Genomic DNA, 16,734 nt, shown 5'->3' on the forward strand with positions numbered 1-16,734 from the left:
ATTTGTCCTTGACAACTAGGTCGAGGAGGTGAGCGCCCCAGCCTTCTAGAGAAGCGTCAGTCATCAAAGTCACTTGAGGTTGAGGTTGATGGAAGGGCATCCCTGAACACACGTTGCGGTCGTCCAACCACCAACTCAGGGAGGCGGCCACCAGTCTCGGTACCGTAAACCACCTTGACGGGGGGTCTTCCATCGGAGAAAAGACTGAAAGGAACCAAGCCTGCAGTGGACGGAGGCGAAGTCTTGACCATGGTGTTACGAAGGTTGTTGACGCCATGTGTCCCAGGGCTACCTGAACATCTCTGGCTCTCACCCTTCTGTGGGAGATGCAGGGTCTCAGTGATGCTACCAGCGCCTGAAAACGGTCCACGGGGAGAAAGGCGGAGCATTTTTCGGAGTCGAGGATGGCGCCGATGAACTTGACCTGTCTGGACGGCGTGAAGTGTGACTTTTCCCGGTTGATCACCAGTCCGAGAGAGTCCAACAGCTGCACGGCGAACGAAATTGCCTCTTGGAGGTCTTGTTGGGAGTCTGCGACAAACAACCAGTCGTCCAGATAAGGGAAAACTCTGTAGCCTCTTTGATGGAGGTATGCTACCACCGGCGCCATGCACTTTGTGAAGACCCGAGGGGCTGTGGCAAGGCCGAAAGGGAGCACGTTGTAGTGGTACGCATCGGAGCCGACGGAGAAGGCGAGGAATCTCTGGTGGGACTCCCGAATCCCGATGTGGAAGTAGGCGTCCTTCAAATCGACTGTCGCGAACCACAGGCCCTGGTAAAGAAGAGGCAGAATAGAAGCCAGGGTTACCATTCGGAACCGGCAATATTCAAGGAAGAGGTTCAAGTCTCTCAAGTCCAAGATGGGTCTGATGCCCCCGTCGGCCTTCGGTACCGTAAAGTACTGGAGAAAAAGGCCCTGTGGTAGGATTCAGGGGGTAGCGGGGAAATAGCCCCCTTGTCAAGTAATGTGCGCACTTCGTCGAGAAGGGTGTCCGAGGGGGGGGTGGTGGAAATGAGAGCTCCGGTGGGCGGGAGCTCTTCGAACTCGAGGGTATAGCCCCTACAGACAATGTTTAGCACCCAAGAGTCGGAGGAAATGGAAGCCCATACGTTGGCAAAGGGCCTTAGAATGTCTAAAAAACACCTAGGGGAGGCGTTGTGCGCGGGAAGGTTTCATGCCCTCTTTTTGGATTGGTCAGGGTCCTGTCGGCGATTTCTGCAGTACCGGGAAGACTGATTGCGGCGGCCAGAGGATGAAGAGGACTGGGACAGGTATCTCTGACGCTGAGAGCCCTGCTGGTGAAACTGACGGTCCTGGTAGGATGACCTATTGAATTGGCCCTGCTGTTGTTGCCAAGGATGGAACCGCCTGCGGAAGGGAGCTGGAGCGGGGGCAGACATACCATGTTTTCTCGCCGCCGTCTTCATCCTGAACTTTCGATTCAGTTTGTCATCAGTCTCGGCGTGGAACAGGCCCGAGTCATCTATAGGCATGTCTTCAATGGTAGCTCTGACACTGGAGTTAAGGTCCGAGCCCCGCAGCCAGGCGTGCCTCCTCAGGGCGATGGAAGCTGCCATGGCTCTGCCAGAGCACTCCACGATGTTTCTGGAAGCCGTGATAAGCCAGGCGCCAATGGAATGGGCCTCATCCCTTATCTCGGTGAGTGTCCTCTGGACTCCATCCGGAACGTCCGGCACAATTGGGGAGATGCCCTCCATCAGGGTTTGGATATAGGCACCCATACATGCAGTGTAATTGGTTGCCTTCACTGCCAGAGCAGCTGCTGCATATGCCTTTCTGGCTAAGGCATCAATCTTTTTGGCCTCCTTGTCCAATGGCACCGCCGCCTGACGCTGAGTTGAGGTCTGCTGGGCGCCTTCAACAATTGCCGAATTCTGGCGAGGGTGAGAGGTGAGCCATGGTGAGGCCGGAGCCGAAACCCTATAGAGGGACTCAATCTTGCGCGTTGGGCCGAGGAGTGAAGAAGGGCAGTCCCAGGAGCGCTTGACTAGAGTCTCTAGGGACGGCAGGAATGGAACCGATGGTGTTGAATGGACCCGGCCGCGAACCCTACGCTCGACGGGGTCCTTGGCCTCTTCCTCGGGGTATGAAAGTTCAATGTCCAGAGCCCTGGACATCTTGATGACGTGCTCAACAAACGACCTCACATCATCCGTAGGGGAGGCTGCTTCTGGATGGTGAAGGAACTGAGGAGAATCCTGGGCCAAGTCCTCCACACCCGAAGAGTCCTCGGAGCCGACGGGCTCAGGTTCGGAGTCCGAAGCAATCAGGTCTATGGTAGCAGTAGGCCTGGGGCGTTCCGTAGGCCGGCTTGCAGGCAGCAATGCAGATGCAGTCGACGGACCTGGTCGGTCGGTGTGTTCCTCGTGACGGTGTCGCTCTTGACCATGAGGCTGGTCACGGTCACGGGGACGGTCCCGAGTCTGGACAGGCTTGGCCAGAGCCACCTCTCTAGGGACTGGCAGAAAAAATTGATCAGTCTCTGAGTCATAAAAGTATTGAGGATCGTCAAGGGCCCGAGCCGGAGATCGCGAAACCGGTGAAGCTGGTGAGGGGGATCTCGGCGGGAGATTAGCGTGGTCCTCATCGTCCGAGAGGAGAAAGGGAAGCGTTGTCGAAGCCGACTGTGCTGGGACCGGCAAAGCCTGGACGGTGGCATCCCCGTCGTGGGCCCCAACAGGGGAATGGTCACGATCCCTCACAGGTGGATGGTCCTTCACCAATGGTGTGGCCAGAGGATCGGTCGACACCGGAGAGTCAGGGCGAGGGCGATCTCGATGAGACTTTCGGGAACCCGCAGCCTCCTTTGAACGGTTCTTGGAGGGAGACCCCGAATGGGAACTTGAGTGAGTGGTTGATTTGGCCTTCTTGGCCGAAGACGACGCCAAGTCCGGGGCCGACGACTGCCTCTTCTTGGCAGACTTGTGGCGAGCCGGCACATCCGGGGGAAAGAAGGGGATCGGTGACTCCGAAATAGCAGCCGTGCGCCCAGCCCGGTCCTTGCTTCGGGCGTCGGAGTCCCTCGAGCCCGAGGGCTCCGGTTCGGAGGCGGTGCTCCTCGGTGCGGGGTCATCCGACCTGGCCGGCTTTGAATGGTCCGACAATCTGGACTTGGTCTTGGCCCTCTTGGAGCTGGACGATGCCGAGGAAGCCTTTTTATGGGCTCCTTGGTCAAGAGACGCCCGGGACGCCCCCGATGCCTCGGAAGGGGCTCCCTCATCGTGAGTGGAAGCGGCATCCGAACCCAATGACCCCAGTACACGAGGGTGCTTAGTGAGTTTAGAAGTGGCGCTGGGCTTCATGGAGCCGCGGGCCAGCGGACGAGCGGCATCCGAAACCTCCAGGACCTGCGCCAGCAAAGTAGAAGGAGGCGCACTGGAAGGGCCGCTACGGACCTGGGCAGAGGAGGTCGAAGCAGGGGCTGAAGGGGCCGAAGCAGGTCGGGAATTCCCCTCCCGAATCTTGCCTTGGGCTATAGCGGACGTCAGCCGCGACTCCCGATTCTTACGGGCTTGGGAAGACATCGACTTACAGAGGCTGCAGACCCTGGGGTCGTGGTCCCGGCCAAGGCAGAAGAGGCAAGAAGAGTGGGGGTCCTGAACAGGAACCTTGCCTCCACAAACGTCACACTTCTTAAAAGGAGGAGACATCCTTGAGGCCGAGGAGCAAAACGAGGTCCAAAAACACAGTCCGAGGTCCAATGATACGAGGAGAATAGAGAAGCCGAAGTACAAAACAGTCCGAGTCAAAATACCAGTGAATTCCAAACGAGCTAGCAAGAGCGAAGTTCCAAACAGCAACCAACACGGCGGAAAAAAGGAACTGGGGAAAGAGCGGGAAGGCAGGGGCCTTATAACGGGTGGGCGGAGTTACCGCCAAAAAGTTTCTATATGTTGCATAGTAAACTTTGCCCAGTGATTCTAGAAGGTTCCGAACGGCACTGCGCAGGCGCAGTGAAACCCATTTGTATGTATTCGCAGAGACCACGAAGAAGAAGAATTGAGTTATCAAATATTCTAACACAGTGGTTCATATATGAAAGTGCTTACAGTATTGATCCTCCGCCAGTTCTAAGAGCTTTTCAGCACTAAAGCAGTTTATCTACTTATTTAGTATCTCCATGCTAGAAGCATACAAGGTATCATGCTTTAGGGATGGGTCAGAACAGTTCATGTTTTTGACTATGAATGTTGCTGTTGTTACAAAGGACTCCTGAGGGAAGGGAAAACCATTTTGCAAAAAAAGGGTGGGCAAAGGAATGGCATATACACCATAGAAATTCATTCATTAGGAAGAGTAAACTCTGAAAATGCATGTGCTGGTCTGGTGACAGTACGGAAAGGAAGGTGGCAGAAACCAATGGAATTAAAAATATGGAATTATTTATTTTAATTACCTTTTTATATATACCCATCACCCATGTTTCCAGGGTGGTTTACATGAAAGCTGTGGATTTCAAGTCCAAACAAAATGTGTCAATATGCCACACACACACAATAATCGACAGATTTAATAGGACTGCCAGTTTTTCAGTCCATGTTTAACTGTTTCCAGATCAGATTCCTGTCTCCAAGAACCCAGTTTCTACACTTAATGGAATATAGTGATAGCAGAAGCATGAGAGTATTTATGCAGAAGTAAATCCATCGTTTCCACTGTGTTAATTCCCAGGTAAGTGTGTATAGGACTGCAGCCAAAATCAGGCTAAATGGGGCATTTAACTATAAAATCTAAACAGAAAAGGAAAAATGGTACATTTAAATAACACCAGGTTTATGACCGTTATGCTATAGTTCTAGCCAATCCATTCACAGATTTGGCTCCAGAATAGAGAAGATAATACCACTGAATGAAAGCATCTACTACTGCCTAAGACTTTGATTAAAAAATTAGTCCCTTACCTTTGAAGGATGCAACTTGTGACAATGCCTGGGTATAAGTAGTTGTGTTTAGAAGAGTCCCTGGTAGACATGAGGGGAAAAAAGGACCAGAAGGCGCAACCGTTCTGTTCAGGCTGCAAGAAGAAAAGCAGAGATTAAAAATAAGCACTCATGTTGAATCTACCCCATCACTAAGGCCCTTCAGAAAAAGATTATTTTCTCATGTGATTCAACCTTATAGTAACTGTGTGAGGAAATTCACAGTTATTCCTCCATTATTAGGAACAGTCCCTACAAAATGTGCCCCCACAAGGCTGTTTCTGTGGCTTTCTGTCCCTCTGCTTTTTTATTTATTTCTATCCTGCTTTTTGTTAAAAACAATCAAAGTGGCTTACAAGAGTTAAAATACATCCATATATACAAAATACCCCCCTTAAAAGACAATTAAACAATATAGAATTTAAAATTACATAACAGTTAAAACCAATAAAAGTGGCAGAATCATAATATATATGTTGAGGGGGGGGGGGGCAATCACCACATGGCCAAGTAGCTGTCTAAGTTGGTGGTTTGATGGATCTCGTCCAGCAGGCCATTCCACAGGCTGGGAGCAGTTGCAGAAAAAGCCCTCTGGGAAGTTGCAGTCAGTCTAGTTTTTATAGGTTGCAATAAATTCTTCCCAGAGGACCTGAGAGTACGGGGCGGATTATATGGAAGTAGGCAATCCCTTAAATAGGTTGGGCCCAAGCCATGTAGGGCTTTAAAGGTAATAACCAACACCTTGTACTGTGCTCGAAAACTAATAGGCAGCCACTGGAGTGACTTTAATATTGCTGTTAGATGGTCACTCCTAGATGTACAATGTACAAACTGCCCTTTTTCTGGCAAAGAGGGAGGGAGGGAGGAAGGGAGTGTGATTTGAAGACTCCAGTAATAGAGTTGCAAGAGAGTGCGAAGGCCTCCTAGTCCAAACCACCACCACGCCACCATCATACAGGAACAGCTAAAGCAGGCTGGAACTTGGCATATCAGCCTGTTTAAAGATCACCAAAGAAGAAGAGTCCATCTCTCCCCAAGGCAATCCACTTCACTGTCAAACAGCTCGTACAGTAAAGAAGTACTTCCTAATGTTTAGGTGAAATCTATTTTTTTGTAATTTACATACGTTCATTCATATTTTATTTACTGGAGCAGCAAAAAACAAGCTTCCTACATCTTCTATACGACATCTCTTCAGATATTCATATATGGCTATCATGTGACCTCTCAATCTTCTCTTCTCCAGCCTAAACATATCCAGCTCCATAAGTCATTTCTCATGAGGTTTCATGCGGAGACTATTGATTATCTTGGCTATCTCTTCCTGGACGTGTTCCAGCTTATCAATACCTTTTTTGAACTGTCATGCCCAGAATTGCACACAGTATTCTAGGTGAGCTCTGACCAAAGCAGAATATAATACAACTACTATGTCAATTGATCTGGACACTATACTCCTGCTTTTTGTTTTGCTGTTGTTGTTGTTTTGTTTTTGTTTTTTGCATTTTTGGCAATCTATGCATATCCCAGAGGGTCATATACAGTCATCCCTTCTTATACACAGATTTTTTATAGATGGATTCAAGCATCCACTGTTTGAAAATGTTCAAAAAAAGTATAAATTTCAACTATCAAACCTTGATTTTTTCCATTTTTTAAAATAAGGGATACCATTTTGTTATGTCATTATATTTAATGGGATTTGAGCATCCACGGATTTTGTTATCCACGGGAGATCTTGGAACCAAACCCCAGCGGTATAAAAAGGGTTCACTGTACAAATAAAAATGGACTTTGGACTCAGATTTCTCCCAATTGTTGATATTGTGTGTCTTTAAGATGTTTCCAACTTACTGTGACCCTAAGGCAAGCCTATCATGGGGTCTTCTTGGCAAGATTTGTTCAGAGGAAGTTTGCCATTGCCTTCACCTAAGGCTGAGAGCATGTGACTTGCCCAATGTTACCTAGTGCGTTTCATGGCCAAGCGGGGAATTGAACCCTGGTCTCCAGGGTTTTAGTACAATAGTCAAACTACTACACCATGTACATCCATTCCATATAGTTCTGCCTATCTAGGAATTTAAATGAGCTCAGAATGTACCTCTCTGTCTGTTGTTGTCCAATCCCATTCTGCCGTGCAGGAACACACAATCAAAGCACCCCTGACAAATTCTATCCAATCTCTGTTTAAAAATCTCCAAAGAAGGTTTTTTCCACCACTCTTTGAGGGAGTATGTTCCACTGTAGAACAGCTCTTACTGTCAGGAAGTTCTTCCTAATGTTAAGGTGGAATCTCTTTTCCTGAAGTTTGAATTATTGTTGTTAACTGCCCTCAATCCACACCCAACTCATGGCAACCCTGTGGAAGAGACATCTCCAAGACACCTGTAATCCACAGCTTTGCTTAAATCCTGTAATTTTAGGGCCATGATCTCCTTGATTGAGATGATGATGATCGTGCACCCCATTGCTTCTTTCAGGGTGTGAGAGGAGTTTTTCTGGCGCAGCTTCCAGCATATGCTGGAAGCCGCATATAACATAGCTGCACTGTACAATGCCCCTGTTTAAATATTTGAAAGGATGTCATACCGAACATGGAGTAAGTTTTTTTTCTGGCACTCCATTGAACAGGACATGGGGCAATGAATTCAAACTACAGGAAAAGATATTACACCTCAGCATTAGTAGGAACTATTTGTAGTAAAGCTGTTTGATACTTCCTCGGAGTGAGGTAGAGTCTCTTTCTTTGGACGTTTTTAAACAGAAGCTGGGTGGCCATCTGTGGGGTGTGCTTTGATTGTATATTCCTGCATGCTATGGGGTTGGACTTGATGGTCCTTGTGGTTTCTTTCAACTCTATGATTCCATGATTCTTTTCTTGTAATGTAATAGTAGAAGATCAGGGATGAAGGAACAAATAATATTAATAGTTAACAATAGTAAGAAATAATGTTAATAGAACCATAGAACCATTGCAGTCTTTGTCAGTTGTACAGGAAGCCCAAAGGTAACCTCAGTCCTCCTATGTGAATGTGTATAGTACAGTATAGTCAAGGCCAGTCAAAATATTTTGATGCATGAGGTAGCAGAAACACAATGATAAGGATCCAGTGGTGTATTTCCCCTGGATCTTTCCTCTGTCAAAATGTCCTGCCTTCCTGCCTACTTTCCACTGTTCACTCTAAAAATTTGCTTTAAAATAGCTGTTCAAAGCAAAATGAAGCTTCTTCTTGTCATCTTTAAAACTGCCACCATTATACCAAGGAATATCTGTCAATTGGCTTCACATATACAGGCCTAGAGGACAAGCAACTCCCACAGTATCTGTTATGTTATGATGCCCAATGAGGTCATGAAATTGTCAGAATTGCAAAAACATCTCAGTGCCACACTGAAAGAATATGCCATAAAGATCATTTTTTTTCAAAAGATAGGAGCAGGAACTTTGGAAAAGTAAGAAAATGACACACACAAAAAGTCTGCAGCTGTTTGGTACAATCAATACATAGCCTCATTTGAAGCTTCTCAACTAATAGAAATTTTTTTAAAAAACACACAGAATAGTTGAAGAATTATATTACTTGCTGAAAAATCATGGTTTCTGCAGTGATCACAGAGAAAGCTGCCAAGAAACTTTTCTTAATACCTTTGTCAAATGACACATGAGCGAAACAGATAGGCAGGAAAAAGTGGCTTGAAGCTGCCTTTTCTGAAGTCACATTGAAACCCTACCAACCGCACCGCCAACTCCCAAGGGAGCTGGAGTGCTCATGTCATGACCACATGATATGGCCTCAAGCGAGGAAAAAGCGGAAAAAAGCTGCTGCTTTTTGAAATGGCTCTTCTCTGCATAAGGCACCTAGAGGGTACTTTCCTGCTGGCTTCAAGGCATGCGTCATCTAAACCCCACACCTTCAGGTCAGCCTGAAAACACCTCTTTTTGCCTGTCTGTTTAGCCCCATAGTAAAGAAGTGAATCAACAGCTTATCAGCCAATATCAAAGAACAGTTATTATAAAGAATTCACAAGTCCCTCTATTTTGCTCTGCAACTAGATACAAATAACAAAGCCACTTATTATACTACATTAAATATGTGCACAAGATAAATATTTTTCAAAGACTTATTGTTAATTACCTTGCTGGTACATATTGCAGCTGAAAAAGTTTATAACATCTCATGATATGGATTTCTTGAAATGCACTGGAATTAGCACAGATGGTGCATGAGCAGTATCTAGAAAGCTTAACTGGATTCGTATTACAGATTAAGAAAATCATACTATCAGTGACTTTGTACCACTGGTACATACATATGGAAGCTCTAGTTGCTAAGATACCAGAAAAACTAAAACAGATCTTAAATGAATCAAGCTTGTCAATGTTATAAAAGGCAAATTACTGAATTTAAGACTTTTTCAATGATCTGGGGCACCACTTTGCAAAGATATGAACAGTGAACACCATTAACTTTTGCTACACTGTGAAGTTCACTGGATAGCAATAGCAATAGCAAGCACATTTCTATACCATTACCACTCTTAAGCACTCTTAAGCACTCCCTAAGCAGTTTACAATGTGTGAGCTAATTGCCTCCAACAAGCTGGGTGCTCATTTTAGCAACCTCAGAAGAATGCCAGGCTAAGTCATCCCTGAGCCCCTGGCTGGTATTGAACTTATAGTCTTGTGGTTTGTGAGTGAGTGGCTGTAGTACAAGCATTTAACCACTGTGCCACCATCATGAGGTAAAGTTTTGTCTCATTTTTGAGAACTGAGGGGCTGTACAGCCCAGCACTTTGTGCTGGCCTGTACATGCGGTGAGGGCTGAGCGTTCGCTCGCTCCAAGCCCTTATCTTGCTGCCCAGCCACCATTATAGCATGCGTCCATCCACATGGCACATGCCATGGTGATGCATGCTAGATGCAGTGCCCAAATGGTGCTGGATGGAAGGGGCATCATCCTGGCATGCCTATGATGCCCTTTCTGGGGCACAAGAAGAAGCTGGCTAATGGCGGCTTCGTTTTGCCTCCCGAGAAGGCAGAATTGCTGCCACGGTATGTGATTGCCACGGCAATGATCCGGGGCAAAAAGGGGCGGCTGCAGACTGCCCATCTGTAGACGCCCTGAGAGACAAGATAAGAGTATCCCTCATAGAGCACCTCAGTGTTTGACCAATTTTTCCTGAATAGTAAAATCAGCATCTGCCAGATATCTTCACCCAATTAAATACAGTGGTACCTCGGGATACGAAATACCCAGGTTACGAAATTTTCGGGATACGAAAAAATCCCATAGGAAATCATTGTTCCGGGTTACGAATGTTTTTTCAGGATACGAAGAAAATTTTTGGTGCTTTTTTCGGCTTTTTCGCACGAAACGCGGCTTTTCCCCATTAGCGCCTATGGCAATTCGGCTTACGAAGGCTTTTCGGGTTACGAAAGCGGCCGCGGAACGAATTAATTTCGTAACCCGAGGCACCACTGTATGCACTACTTAAATCTTCAAAGAGAAAAAATTACAGTTGAATCAATAATGAAAAAGCATCATCATGTATCAAACTGGACCTATAAAACATTTCCAAACCTCACAAACTTTCTTGGTTCCACCAACAAAAACTTGGCTGAGGAAGACATGTCACTTGTTTTTGTTATTACTTGCTCTCAAGTTAGCCCTGACTCATGGCAACCTTGTGAATGAGACACCTCTAAGACTCCTTATCCTCGGGTCCTGAAGACTCAATGTCATATCCTCCTTGATTGTGTCTGTCCATCTGGTATGCAGTCTTTCTCTCTTCCTACTGCCCTCTACCTTTCCAAGTATCATCTTTTCATTAGATGAAATAGTAGAGTGTGAAGCAGCTTCTGGGTAGCAGCAGTAATGGTGGGTGGCATTGACAGAGAATATTTCAGAGACAACACCACATTAGTACTTTGCAGAGGGAGCCAATGGTGAACCTCCTCACTAAAACTCTCACCAAGAAAACCCTATGAGGAGACATACAACATATCACACAAATTTGAAAGATTTGCAGTTCCTGTTAATATTTTTTGTTCATGAGCCAAGTAAATACTAGATTACAGATCCACATTCAGTTAATATGTTTGAACTAGAGGTGCTCACAGCAGCAGAGGAAGACAAACTCATAGAAATATCCTCAGATGGTGCTCTGAAATTGCAGTTCAAGGAACAGTCGTTTCAAATTTCTAGACTCACCTACAAGCAGATTTTCTGAAACTATTGAAAAAGACTATCAAAGTATTGATGACTTTCATAACAACATACCTGTGTGAAAAATCATTTTCGTTTATCTTAAAATTAAACATAGAAAACATTTGGAAACCATACAGAATATGTGTTTTAGCTATTATGCCAAAAGTAACATGGCTTATAAGTGAAAAGCAGCACCAACCTTCTCATTAATTAATTAATTAATTAATTAATATTAACAAGTTCTATTAAGCCATGTTCGGTGTTCATGTATTATTGCAGTTGTTGTTGGTGGTGGTTGTAGTAATAGTAATAGAAGTAGTAGTAGTAGCTTGTATTGAATCATTCTCATAAAATATTATAATAGGAGTATGTGCATTTACTTATTTCTTCCTTCTCTCCAAATCTGAAGACCCTAGATGAGCAACTTACAATAAATATGATCCATTTTACAGTGTTAAATCTTTAGGGTGTTAACTCTTGGTGGCCGAAGGCAACAAAAGATATTTACAGGGGGTCTGTGGTAAAGAAAAGTTTAAGGACCACAGAGTTGAGACTTTATACTCCAATAAATATATTTTAAGGTGTAACCCCTCCTCACTTCTATGGTGTCATGTACACAGGGCAAAAGGAGCAGTCAGAGGCTGCTCCTGCCCCAATTGCACAAGGACTGTGGCAACCACACGAGCCTGGCCCCGATCCAGGCCACTGCTGCAGTCCTCAACCCAACTGCTGGCAAGGAGAGGCTTTTTGTCACTTCTTTTTGTGCTGGCTCTTCCAGATTGGAGCTGGCTCAGTGTGGCTTCTGGCCAATTTGGGGCATGTGTTGTGTAAACACCACACCCTCGAAGCAAGTCAAAGCCAGTGCTTTAACTCACCTGCTTCAAGCCCTTATTTCCTTCTGCCTCTGCTATTCTGCATACTCAATACTTAAAATAATTTCCAGTCATCTCAGCCTCTTCTACAGATAAACTGATATTAGCTCTTATAGAAGACTGGCTGGCTTTATGGGTGCCTGATATATTTCCTCATCATGTTTCATGTTGTCTGCTTAAAACTATATCAATTGATTCACATTATGTTAGTGTCTGTTGGACTTATGTTCATGTCTAGGCTCAGGGTAATCTATAAACTGTTTGAGCAGTCCTCCTTCCATCCTTTCAAAGTTCTGCATAGCAAGTGGGACACTGCAGTTTGTCAATTTACATAGAATCATAGAGTTGGAAGAGACCACAAGGGCCATATCAGATGAAGTGGTAGGGTCCAGAAAGGTCAAGCTCACCTCTGTTGAATCTCCAGATTTTCCTTCTTATTCCTTGATTGATCAACTGGGGAAGGAGAATTTAAATTTCTTCCAGGTGGTGTCACTTCAGCCATTGCCTCCTTAGACCCTTCCTGCTCAGATGACCCTCTCTCAGTTTTTCTCCATTTAGCTCTTCTGTTCTGAAACCAGACCTGAATTAAGAGGAAGAGTATCAATCAGCAGCTTTGCTTCAGCATAAAACATTCATAATCTGTGTGAAGCTCCTTCTTCTTTCCTGTAGTGCAACAATTCTGTGTTACACTTGAGACTGTAAGAAAGCTTCATCTTTGCAAATGAAAACCAAATTGTATTAGGATCTGCAGTATGCATATTTTTGATGACCTCATGAAGTGAAGCACATTGTTTATATTACTATGCACTTAACACATGGATTTATGTGGCATATAAACATTAATGTAGCATATAAGCATGATACTTTGAACAGAGAAGAAAAAGTTTCAATATATGTCATGAAAATAATAATGCCATCAGTGCAAAATTAAAGGGAGAACAAAGGGGACTTAAATGTACCTTTAACCCTTTTGTTAGCACATTTAACATAGTATACTTTAATACAATGTACTTTAACATGCTACTGTGATCACTTTCCCCCATATTGTGTTTTGCTAAAGAGATATCCTGCCAGTTGGAGTGAAAAGCAGTGAGCCTATGGTCTGGTACAGCAGAAGCAAGCTTCCTATGTCCAAATGTTGAAGAATTTTTAAAAAATCTATCATGTGTTCACTCCTGACCAAAAGAAAGCATGCACTACCCACAACCACCCAGATGCAAACTCAGAAGATACATCAAGGGCTACTAATACTAGGCCTTATGGCTACATACTACAGTATCATGTTGGCTATATAGTACCTCCAGTATTATGTCACTAAATACCAATAGCTGTGATACTACAGAAGGAGAGAAGTACTGCCTTCAAATCTTGGTTGTGGGCTTGCCATAGGCACATCAGATTGGCTACTCTGGAGTAAGAGAATATTGAAGACAGGCTTTTGGTATGAACCTGAGGCTTCTGAGGAACCTCTGCAGAATCCAAGTGCACAACACTGTATGATCAATAAACACATTAAAGAAGTAAAGGGGCTCACTGTAACTCATCCCAAATAATAATATATAAAGCCAGAAATATAAAAGAAATAAAAAGAGAGGAATCAAAAAGACTTGCAAAGCTCCTACCATTCCCAATTAAAAAGACTCTACTAAGTCTTCAGATGCAGTGGGAGAGATGACTTTCTACTGATAGATTAATTATATTTTAATTTTTGTATGTTTTAGTTCTATGAACTTTTATCTGTATCTAGGCCCTCTAGCTGTTCCAACTCTGAGCACACCCTGAGAGGCATGGGACAGCAGCAACCAGGCGCCATGGTCTGCAACGGACTACTGGCAAGGAGCACTTTTGGCGGGCTCCTTTTGCAGCCTTAGGCAGCCGCAGCACAACTTCAGCCCAATCTGGGATCCTGCATCATCTAAATGCAGTGCCCCCCCCCCCGATCAGCCTGAAGGTGACGCTTTTGGTCCATCTGTTTTTAAGCCACTTTGAGTCCTAGAGCTGGGGGAAAGGCAGGATATAAATAAAATACAATGGCTCTGACTGCTTCAGGTCCTCTTGCTGAGCCAACAACCCTCCATCCATTCCATTCCAGGGAAAGACTCACTGTTTTCTTATTTTATTGGAATAAGCAAGCTACCACAGAACATGTGATATGTTTCCTCTAATCCTAATTATTTTTCTCCTGATGCTTTCCTGTTTCACTGACTCTGGCAGAGAGAGGGAGAGACTACACCATCCTCTAATGAATTCCAGCAACCTAAACTGATTAAGTATAACATTAATTTCACTCATAATCAGAAAATCCACCAAGATCAACCACATTAGGGAGAAATCTAATGAGTCAACAGTTAAACAAGTTAATATGCAAATTGTTCCAGGCTCACATTTTGCCTTTATAATCAGTAATTGGGGGTGGGGGGAGATAGAATCTATGGTTTCTTTTCAGAAAACAGCCCAGCAATTTATTTGAAATTTGACAAGATGTTAGAGGATGCTGACAGGGTATATTATTAGTGCAAGTTTAATTTTGACTCCAGCAGTGTGTTTGCTTTCTCCCCCAAATATATTAAAAACACTATGGAAACAATGAATTAGAAAATTTTGGTTATATTTGTTTACTGATTTTTCTGTTTGTGCAGTGTCTTTATGCAGATACTAAATTATTCTACAAATATGCCCTGTTTTTTAGCATGTTAAAAAATTGATGTTTCCTTCTTCATTGGGGCAAAATTTCCCCAAAGGAAAAGGCATGAGACAAAATGAGAAAAAGTTATCTCCATGTTAACTCTCATTCTCCTATTCAAATGCTGATGTGACAGTACACCTAGTGACTTCATCAATGTATTTGTATTTATGTGACTGTAATATGTATTTTACATTAATTTTTCCTATAATCTACACATACACCTGAAAACTAGGAAAAGTTTGTATCAAGGCTGAATAATAATAATACTGTAATAATAATAATAATAATAATAATAATAATAATAATAATAATAAAATTTATTTATGTTTCCCCGCCTCTCCCAGTGGATCGAAGTGGGGTTACAGACTAAAAAAGCACAAAGTGTTTACATAAAAATTCAATTTAAAAAATTTGGTGAAATCAGAAAGTGCTCCCAATGTGTCTGTCCTTACATGAGAGGAAAGGTTACATGGAACTCTATGTAACAAACAAACAAACAAACAAACAAAAATCACTGTAAATTAGATAGTAATAGAAAATTGTATCAATGACTGCTACTCTACAACATGTTGTTACTGGCTCCACCTCTGTGGTACCATTTAAGACAAACAGGCATCAGTCAGCTCCAGTTATCTTAAGAAAACATTGAAGGGAAGAGGTTTGTGAACACCTGGTTTAGACGGTAGCACTATTAATAACAAGAGCATAGATTTAATACCTACAGAGATCAAGAATTCTTACCTTTGTTTTTCCTACTTTATCCCTTCCATGTAATCATTTCCATTGTTCCCTGCATCAGCTAAGTCTTTTATCTTAAAATTGCCTGAAGAGAGTAGTCCTGAGAATGAACGAATGGCTTTGCACTGCACTGAAACAAGAGTCCTGCAAACTTTTAAGCACCATTTCTTACATTACATCCGAGTTTGTTCACATGTTTATTATTATTACATTTATATCCTACCTTTCTCCCAGTATTAAAAACCACAGATACCATTAAAATAACCTTCACTGCTATGGAGTCATTAAAATGAAGATTCTTTATTTTCCTTTCTGAATCAATGGTATAATCTTCTAGGTCAGGAATTAATTTTAGACAGAGAGATCTCTCGTGTTCAATATTAAATGCTAGAACTATAAGATTTCACAGTTCCTTAGTTCATACTAACATATTCTGTGCACTGTCTGCAGAAGAAAGAAGTATAACTAGGCGATTGATTCCAGTAAGAGTGGAAGGAGTCATTCCTATACTAAATGTATAGGTCTCAGAACATACATGAGTAAGTAAGCTTTCCTTAATTTACAAATGTATAAACGTGATTATGGCAAATCCTTAACACAATGTATTAAATTGAAATTGTTATTTTACTTTTAATTGAATTTATAGTCTAAAAACCTAAATGCCAATTACATTAATGTACTGGTGCAGCTTGCTTGTGGAACAATTATTTACACTATTAACAATTCTGTTATTTTCTATTTCCTTCTGTAGCTTCACAATTGCATAGCACAAACAGCACCATTAACAATGGCCTTGAGAATTCATGATGAATCCTCAGAACAGGATTTGGAATGGTTTGGATGTGAAGTTGTTCAGTTCCATTCACATCAGTGGAATTAAGCATCTAAACTTCAACAACTGCAATATAACTGGGTTGCAATGAATAAATCCACAATTCTGCTATGTCCCAGTACCTGAATTTCATCTGACTGGAAGCAAATTAGAATCTGACTGGGCTGCCCATTATTTTGAATTGAAATACTTTGGCTTAACCATATTGAAGATGTTATTATGGTTATAGAAAATCTGGCTTTCTGAGCTATTGATAAAGAAATACACAGTTGAAAAGATTATTACGGGGTGCTGGGTATTGTTGTTTTTATTATCATTCCATTTTTGTTTAGCATGCTTTTAATTGAATGTATCAGCAAAGGCTGAATGATGATTTTATCTGCATTCTAAATTTAGGAGAGCTAAATGCAAAGCCAATTGCAGACACTTCCTTGTATCTTAATTGAACGAAGGTCA

At 43.2% G+C, this 16,734-nt stretch overlaps 1 protein-coding gene across 1 annotated transcript in view; it reads right to left on the reverse strand.

The window, feature by feature from the left end:
* The window catches only part of DRGX (dorsal root ganglia homeobox), a 62,090-nt gene that overhangs the window by 39,280 nt on the left and 6,076 nt on the right, over nucleotides 1–16,734 (reverse strand). The window contains exons 4-5 of the mRNA XM_042456192.1: nucleotides 12,430–12,602; nucleotides 4,924–5,036 (exon numbers count right to left, since the gene is read on the reverse strand). Of these exons, the coding sequence (XP_042312126.1) occupies nucleotides 4,924–5,036; nucleotides 12,430–12,602 (286 nt within the window). The remainder of the gene's footprint in view (nucleotides 1–4,923; nucleotides 5,037–12,429; nucleotides 12,603–16,734) is intronic.

Source organism: Sceloporus undulatus, chromosome 3, assembly GCF_019175285.1.
Source record: "Sceloporus undulatus isolate JIND9_A2432 ecotype Alabama chromosome 3, SceUnd_v1.1, whole genome shotgun sequence".
Lineage (NCBI taxonomy): Eukaryota > Metazoa > Chordata > Lepidosauria > Squamata > Phrynosomatidae > Sceloporus > Sceloporus undulatus.